This window comes from Myxocyprinus asiaticus, chromosome 13 (genome assembly GCF_019703515.2).
Source record: "Myxocyprinus asiaticus isolate MX2 ecotype Aquarium Trade chromosome 13, UBuf_Myxa_2, whole genome shotgun sequence".
NCBI classification, from domain to species: Eukaryota; Metazoa; Chordata; class Actinopteri; order Cypriniformes; family Catostomidae; genus Myxocyprinus; species Myxocyprinus asiaticus.
In genome coordinates this window covers 18,502,878-18,512,538 of record NC_059356.1, presented here as the reverse complement: position 1 = coordinate 18,512,538, position 9,661 = coordinate 18,502,878, and the positions used below count along the sequence as shown (strand labels likewise).

At 37.1% G+C, this 9,661-nt stretch overlaps 1 protein-coding gene across 1 annotated transcript; it reads right to left on the bottom strand.

Annotated features, from left to right (window-relative positions):
- Positions 1-805: 805 nt before the first annotated feature.
- Positions 806-9,255, bottom strand: LOC127450171 (stannin-like). Its single transcript, XM_051714028.1, has 2 exons — positions 9,129-9,255; positions 806-2,985 (listed from the first exon to the last, which is right to left on the bottom strand). The coding sequence occupies exon 2, from the start codon at positions 2,893-2,895 to the stop codon at positions 2,632-2,634; it is 264 nt and encodes an 87-aa protein (XP_051569988.1). The 5' UTR covers positions 2,896-2,985; positions 9,129-9,255; the 3' UTR covers positions 806-2,631.
- Positions 9,256-9,661: the final 406 nt, after the last annotated feature.

The window sequence follows — 9,661 nt, the reverse complement described above, 5'->3', positions numbered from 1 at the left end:
CTCATTGCTCGCACATGCTTTTTCAGTTCTGCCCACAAATGTTCTATAGGATTGAGGTCAGGGCTTTGTGATGGCCTCTCCAAAACCTTGACGTTGTTGTCCTTAAGCTATTTTGCCACAACTTTGGAGGTATGCTTGGGGTCATTGTCCATTTGGAAGATCCATTTGTGACCGAGCTTCAATATATCCACATAATTTTCCTTCCTCATGATGCCATCTATTTTGTGATGTACACCAGTACCTCCTGCAGCAAAGCACCCCCACAACATGATACTGCCACCCCCATGCTTCACGGTTGGGATGGTGTTCTTCGGATTGCAATCCTAAATGACTTGCCAAAACTATAGTGTGCTAATATGAAATCTTTAATGACTTCAACGTAAGTGTAAGTAAACTTCTGACTTCAACTGTACAGATATTGCTTCTGAAATGTAATCTGTTAAAATTATAATTGCAATCAGTAATGTAATTTTTTTGATAACTCTTTAGGCAATCTAATCAGATTACCTTTGTATTTTTTTTTAAAAAATCAAGTTCATTAAGTACCAATTTACTCTAATTTAAAACAGAAGTATAAATTAAATGAATTTGCTGTCTATTAAAACTCATACTAGAATTTGAAATACTATTTTAGTATACTAAAATATACCCCAATATCTACCAATAGTTCATAAGAGTTGAAGCTACAATTTTAAAACTCTTGCAAATACAAACAAAACACATGAGTACACACTACTCTGACATTTCCTCTGGTTCCAATGGAGGTTATATTGTTCAGTACAGTCAAAACTCTGGAAACACAGAGTTGAATGACATAAGCAATACACTGAGTGCTTTTTTATTCTCAAATATGCAGGTTAAAATAACAGGCATGTACTGTCCTTCATGTGGATTGTTTTAATGTAAATTGGAAAGCACATAAGTCAAATTCACAAAAATCAGTCACTGTGGAATGTCTGACAGCACCCTACATATCTGATACAGTATTAGTAACGTCAATTAAATAATTTCAGCTGCATTTTCAGGCTTTGATTTGGCTGCCTCCCTTAAAGACCTGTTGATTTCACGTAATGGATTGTTTAGACAACATTTGCATGGATATTGTATAAAAATAAATTTCTCTTAATTTCTTCTCACATGTACAAACAGCAAACACCGCTACATCTCAAAAACATCTGGACTCAAAGGAAAGAAAATAATACAGACAATAAGACAATGACTTTTTCAGTATCCAGCTGCACAACAAGCCATCTAAAAAAATAACATCTACACCTTCAAATGACACCAACCTTACAATGTAGAAATGTGCTAGGCCACAAAAATGAATGCCTCTGGATCCACAACAGCATAAAACTAGAATAAGTAGGGCCCGATCATTGGCTTTCATTCTTACTGTGGCTTCCTAGCAGGTTTAAACTGAAAACAGTAAGTGCTGTTATGAAATCAGTTACACATCAATTGAAAGTTAAAAAGTGCAAAAGATAGCATGATCATAAACTATGATTGCATGTAATCTAACAATACTGTTAAGCCGATTAACCTTCACACAATTTGCCAATTTGGGTGATTCTCACAAACCCCATCAAAACAATATCCTGGTCATATTTGACTTAAAAATCAAAAGAAACAAAAAAGAAATTATACTTTGCATTAACAAAATTAAGTGTATTTTTAGGACCATAAAATTGTTTTACATTGTGACTATTTTTATGACAGTTAATCACATTTAACTCCAATTCTGCAATGCGAAATTGTGATATTCTCTTTACTGCAATATAAAAAATGTAATAATTTAAATTGTAAAGTATTTATACGTCATAGTAGTACTCTTGGTACTGCCTGTCATTTTCACTGTAATTGTTTTTCTGTATTACAGTAAAAAAAAAACAACAACAAAAAACCTTGTTACAGTAATAAGAATCATCATTGAAAATAATGGCAATATTATAAATAATATGTTTGGACACATTACGTTATAATGAGAATTTAGGGAGTAAAATGTTCTGTAATGTCCTGAAAATAACATCACAATGCAACATATTTAAATGGTCCTAAAAATGCATTGATTTTTGTATTGATTTGGGTTTACATATTACCAGGACATTTCTTGACAGGTTTCATGAGAATCGCTCATTAATGGTTTCTTTAAGAGCTTCTACAAAAAAAAAAAAAAAAAAACTATGTTAAGCTCTTGAAAAGCTTTAAAATGATCTAAAGCTTTGAACATCATGTGAATTGATCTTAATACCAGAGCCTGCTCTGGATGTAAGCGGTTGTGGTTAAATACCACAAAATAAAACCATCTTTCTTGGTTAAGCTTTAGAACTCAGCAATAGCTTACAAATAAACAGCATTGCATATAACACCAAACGCAGACAATTGTCAATTTCACATTACAATAGGATGCTACACTGGACCACCACAAAAAGGGGGGGTGTAAATGCTCATTACACAAATCAACAAAGTAACTAGACAACTGCATGCACTAGTTTTGTTGTAATTTTTTCACGTTTAAACAGTGAAGTCCTTGCACCATTTCAAATTGATTGTAACATCAATGCGAGGTGTTGAAATTGTTAGACTTCAAAGAGCCTGAACATGGTCCAACACAGTTTGCATCGCGAAGAGAGATTAGGTGTGGCTCTCGGTGCCATTAGGGGTCAGCTTGGTCTTGTGCTCCACCCGCGGGCCCTTGGCTGAATACTGTACCAGTAAGAAGGGCTCCTTGGTTTCCCCTTCACCGACTATGCTTTCTTCATCTTCAGACTGGCCGATACGCTGCAGTCGCAAGTAACACCAACAACCAAAAATTAATGCCCCTAGTGCGGCAACAGCAATGAGTATTACAATGATTGTCACAACCCCAGTGGTGGGGCTATGGTCCATGATAGACATCCTGTCTGGTCAGAAAAAAATCAGCTACTGTTCTCCACAAGTCCACAAGAGGCAGTTCTGCAAAGCTGTTGTGGCTTACCGCTCCTGCAACTGAAAGACATTGGAAATAAGACATATGACTGAAACAATAAGAGGGAGGAGACGAGGAGTAATGTATGTAACTGAGCACCACAGAATGCAAAACTACCCAGCAAACACAGAACATTCCCCTAACATTAGTGTATGGATCCTGTTTTTTTTGTTTTGTTTTTTTGGAACCAATTCCTAACATTCTAGGAATGTTCTCTTTAGATTCTACTTTTATAACCATAAACTAACCTTTCCAGAACATTGCAAGGAGGTTTTTGTGGGACCACCAAAAAAAAAACTTGTACAGAAAGTTCCCTAATGGTTATTTTTAGGTTATTTTTTAACCATAAACTAACGTTCCCAGAACGTTGCAGGGAAGTTTTTGTGGTACAACCAAAAAATAACTTACACAGAACGTTCCCTAATGGTTATTTTTAGGTTTTATTTTTAGAACCATAAACTAACCTTCCCAGAATGTTCTGGGAACCAAAAATTGTTAGCTGAGTAATTGTCTATGAGATGAATGTGTATAAATAAGATGAATGTATATAAATATTTGGGGGTATAAACTGGACCCAGACCCACCCAGATTGTTAAACATTATTCGTTGACTTCGAATATACTGTATATCTATAAAATATACAGAAAAAGGCATAACTTCTGATATCTGAAAATCTGTTCTCAAATACACTGTAACAAATTTGTAAAACTGAGAAAATAAATGAATAACTAAATATGTGGCAATGTGATCTAATTAGGTGGGTTCCCATCCAACTATTTTATTGTGCATTTTGAAATTGCACATAAGAAATCCTGAATGGAAATGCTTGATATGCAAATAAACGTTCTAAATTCTTGTAAAAACAATGCGCTAGGAGGTGGATTTTCTAGAGTTTCGCATTAGTTCAAATGCGCATTAAGGTGATGGAAACAGTTTATTCAGAAAACGATGACATGTTTTGACCATTCATGCATGTGTTACAAGTGTGCGATAGCTTGATGTGACTAGCCCACCGAAAGGTCCGACCTTGGCACACAATTTATTGAACATAGCGCTTGTCATTCAGAAGTGTTTAACCCACAGCTGGTTGATAAAGTGGGTCCTCACAATCCACCAGAACAGTTTTGAGAGCAGGCACTCCCAGGTATGCGGAGACTGGCGGTGTGTGGGCATCGCAGCTATTTCAGCCCACATTATATCAGATATTACACTTACTCTGTGGTGTCTCGTGGATGCATTTAATAAAATGAGATATTTGCTCAAATCTTGCAAATAAAACTGTCCCCAAAGCAGGGAGAGGTCATTCAGCTGCTCCATCATGACGAGGCGGTTCCCTCCTGATAATGCGCATTACGTAGTGGATAGAAATGTGCACCAATTCGTATTTTCTTAAGTCTAATTTTTAGACATATGCTTAAAAAATTTTGAAATATTTTGGATGGAAACCCAGCAATTGGCTGTCAGTCAACTTCTCTAGAAATGCTATCAGAATCTGCCAGTAAATGACAGTGCAAGCATGGTGAAGCAAATTTTTATTTTTATTTTTAGAAAAGACAATTACTGTGTTAGTCAAATTAGTACAGGACATTGCCTTGACGTGCACAAAACAAGAAATCTCCCATCAAAGGCTTAGAGAAACTGATATGGAACAAAGGTAACTTCAAGGAATATTTTGGGTTCGATACAAATTAAGCTCAATCAACAGCATTTATGGCATAATGTTGATTACCACAAAAAATAAAAAAAAATTTTTTTTAAAAAAAAGCAAAGAATGAGGTTACAGTGAGACACTTACAATGAAACTGAATGGGGACAATTTTTTTGAGGGTTTAAAAGGCAGACAATTGATGCTTAAAATTTCATAAAAGCACTTATATAAAATCTTCTGTTAAAACTCATGTATTATTTGAGTTAAGTTGTTCAAATTGTCATTTTAACAGTCATTTTAGGGTCATGGTGATGAAGTTGTAAAATTGTCTATAATTTCACACAGAAAAGGTTAAGTGATTTTATCACACTAAAATCCTGTTTACACACATATTGTTTACATCTTGTGGCTATACTTTTGAAACAGTGAGTATTTTAACGTTTACGGGTTGGCCACATTCACTAATTTCACAAAATACATTTTTGTGGCAATCAACTTTATGCTATTAGATTAGATAGATAAAAACTGTAGCAAGTAGCTAGGGATGGGCATGAGTAATGTCAAGCTTGTGGTTTCTGTCGTATTTTTCTGTCACACTGTTGTTGCCGAGGTAGTAAACAGCTGTGGCCCGTCCGCTCCACTGCATTAGTCGGGATAACTTCACCGGCTGTGTCTCGCTGCCTTGAAACCAGGCTGCACATGAAACACAGAGTATGAATGCAAGTACTCAAATGTTGAATTTACTTAAAATGTGCATCCCTACTAGTAGCCGAGATAAATTAGATAGCTAATTTTAGGTGACACTGTTAAGGCGAAAATTAGCCAACTTAGCACCCGTTTTAAAGGATTTCTGCGCTTTAAGCTGTCTCCATCTTCCAAAGGCATCTCCAATATTTATCCTTGTGTTACTACGCCTCTGGTCATGGTCGTTTTTAGATGGATGGTGAGGCTTTTTAGGTCGGGTGGAATCTGTTATCTCTGATCCAGTTCGTTTGCTGGCTTCAATGGCTGCGGCACGCAGTGTTGTTTGCCTGCAAACTTGTTCAAATCTGGCAACCCGGCGGTGTCAAAAATCTATTGGTGAGTGGGCAGTGGGCGGGATCACACAGACCAAAACATAAACACAAATTCCAGAATATACTGGCTGTAGCATTGTTATCGGAGAAGCCAGTATTTCAAGTTAGCATGTTTCCTAATTCTCTAATGACATATTATGGTCATTTTATGATTTAGTACAGTAAAAATATTACATATAGCACCTTTAATATTATACAAATTATAGGTAATTATTGCAATATGAAACTATTGTTGCAAGCTTGGTGTAACTACGCAGTGAGGAATGCTATCATAACTGTCCAATGTCGTGTATTTGTTTTGCACAATTTATCATTATAAGACATAAATACAGAGGAGGACATAGCTTTCATTTCTTGCAGCTTGCAATTTAGAAATAAAAAAAAGAAGACTGGCATGGTCAGGGGCTGCATTAGCTGAAAACTCATCTTTTGATTAAACATTTTTTTTTTTTTTTTTTTTTTTTATAAATATATTTATTAACTGTTCTCGGTAGAAAACCGAACCATACGGTTTGCCACCCATGATTCGGGAAGCATTGGCACCACGGTTCACCACAAGTTTATTGACGCATCTGGTGCACAAGGTTTTGTGAAGAAAAGAAACATCAAATAGACACGCACAGCTACATCCTCCGCTAATGCACCTGAATGGATATGCTCTGCCTTTGTTTCACGTGGGTCAACTTGATGACATCACTGTTCTGCATGGTTGTGTGTAGTTGAAAATGGCAAGTGGAGAAAACGAGCCATTGATAGAGAAACTCCTTGCGTTATTCAGGTCTCCTGTCTGGAAACATTTTCTTTTTGCAGTCAATTACAACAGTGATGGTCAAAAAACATTTACAAAACAGGCACTGTTTGCAGACATCGCTTGACACGAGTGCTGTATACTGGTAATACATCAACATATGATCATTTATGCCGAAATCACCGGGGAAAGAACCGCAGATGAGCCGAAACTGCACACACTCCCTTTCATTTTTAAGCAAGCACTCGGTGCTGATTCAGATAGGCACAAAATAATAACTAAAGCGACGGGGGTGTTCATTGCCAGCGATATGTTTCCCTACTCTGCTGACGAAGATGTGTGATTTCCGCTTATGATTAAAACATTCGAGCCGCGTCACATCCCTCGTATCCATTTTAATAGCAAAGTTCCTTCTATAGTGATGTACAGCTTCCGAATATTGAATATACGTGCAGCAGAGTTTGAAATGCATTTTATGTTGATGAGTGTAGCGTAATAGTGCAAGTATTAAGATACATGTTGATTTATTAATTCAAGAAAAGGGTTTTTTAGTTAAAGCATGGCTTTAACATAGTAATATTGTAGTAATCATGACTGCTGTCACCATGGTTTTCTTTGCAGAAATCATGGTTTTGATACAATTAACCATGGTTTTACAACAGTAATACTGTAGTTTCCACATAGTGACCATGATTATACTACAGTATATACTGTAAACATGATTTTGTGGTTACTATGTTTTTACTACAAATACCATAGTTAAACTGTGGTTACTGTAAAACAATTATTTTTATTCAGGGCAAACCTGTTTAAGTGTTTGTTACCAAATAGAGTATTCATTCTTTGAATTAGGCAGTAATCTTTTTTTTTTTTCTGTACACTGCAAATACAGAAACTGTGCATGCAGTTGTCCAAAACTGTGACACTAAAACCATGATACAATCCGAACCATGAGAAATTTTATCCGTTACACCCCTAATATATATATATATATATATATAATTATTACAAATGCTGTCCGATATTTGACAGATTCAGATTTCAAAGGGAGGCTGTGTGAATTCATGACTGCATACATCAATCATAACGTCAGTGTGTTGCTGTCACTACTGCATGACAAAATGAACAAGATTGAAAAGTGCGCAAAATTCGCACACCGTTTCTAACGGTTATACTTGGATTTAATCTAAGTGCAAAAATGACGTTTAGTGCAGAATTCTGAGTTATTTTAGTGGAGTATGCAACCTGTAGCCCATTATTCAGCTTTAGATCTAGGCTAAGTCCTTCTCATCCTACACACTTTCACGGAGATATCGTAAGCATTCATACGACTTTTCTAAATTTGGTTAATTCGTATGATATCGTAGGACTGCAATCGTATGACTTTCACTACAGCCAATGATGTCGCTGGACATCGTTTCCATCTAATATGCGACAATTACTTGCTTCTGTCACACACAACAGCTTCCTATCATGTTTACACATTACTGATGGTTAGGTTTAGATAAGGGGTTTGGGTAAGGGCATAATATTAATAAGCACGTCCTTAACGCCTTGTGCGAAACTCGCGCTTACTTCCGCATTAGACATCCGGGCATTTGCACGTGATGAAATTGTACAAATGGATATGAACGAACTCCTACGAAATAGCCAACTGGTAAAATATGTGCACATTTTCATGAGACTGGGTTGTGTCATCGGTGTCACTGCTTGCAAGTTGATAGCAGACATGCTGAAGAAGTCTTGTCCATGTGAATGAACCGCACGTAGTAAAGTTTAAAATCTTGTTTTAGTGCTGCGGTTGATTGACAGGTAGAACTTTCAACCTAGAAGTCCTTGGTTTCACCAGACTCGCAGTTGGGGAGTTGAAAAAAATCTCTCTCACATATCCTCTATCGTGTGCATATACAATTATAACAGATGCTATATCCCCCTAAATGAAGCCCCAGAACTGAAACGAATGCAAGTATGACGAATAAAAATAGACCATGACGGGCATTTGAAATCTCTGCATGGCATTTCTTCTACTGATTGGTCAACTTCAGGTAGATCGCCAAATCGGCTCGTTCAACAGCACACACCTCACGAATTCGATCCGACAGCGCCCGAATTTTTTAGACAGTTAAAATTATCTGGAGGCCGTGAGCTGCTCGGCTCCGCTCGTAATTCCTCTCACACAATGCGAGCCGTGACCACACGAGCACCAACGATTTCCACGCGATCTGTCCCGCCTGGAAAAAATCGGTCGGGACAGCCGAAAATCACACCGTGTACGCCCGCATGAAGCCACAGGTTATGCAACACATTTGCTGTGAGCATCTCGGCAAAGTCTTTCCACCATGCCCACGCGCCAGCGTGATACAAGCGCTCGTGCTTAAACGATCATTCTGAGTGGCACGAGGCCTTCCGCTGGCGTTAAAGCGACGCTTCCCGAAATTCATTTGTTGCGACATTTCATGCAACAGAGCGGCAATATAAAGCCAAAACTATTATCGAAAACGAAAGTGCAAAGTAATGCCGCAACCATTATTATTTCAGCATTAAAACTGATTTTTGAACGGAAAAACACAAGTCATGTTGATTTTTATGTAAATTTATAGAAATATACATGACCCTAGATCGGAATAAACAACAGCACAAATACTGATATAAAACGAAGTAAAATGTGTCATAGTTAAAAGTGAATCTTACCTAAATCAGGCCGAATTTTACTGAAGAATAACCGTTATATGCGTTGTGTTGACCTGAACCATGTTGTTGACGATTCGCGACACTTCTTCTTCTGTTGCTTATTGGCGGTTGGCAAACCAGCTTATGGTGCATTACCGCCACCTACTGAACTGGAGTGTGGAGCTGCAACGCGCAGGGAAAAACACACACACACATATATATCTATATTCTTGTGTAAGTTCCTGTTTCTTTTAGAAAATGTATCACAGCTTTTCTGAGATTTTGATATCCTTGTTTCTTTCTCAGCAGATTTTCCAAAGTCATATTCCATCTCCTTCCCTTGTATTTTTGTCTGCAATATTTGTCTATCATAAGCCCTACAATATATCATTACATGTTCCACAGATTCTGTCATCCCACAAGGTAAACATAATCCAGTAGGATGTTTTTTTATTTTTCTTAAATTCCCATTTAGTCTTGTATGTCCAATTCGAATTCTTGTTATTACTGATTCTTCCCGTCTTCCAAATCCAGTTTCATTTCCATTGATTCCT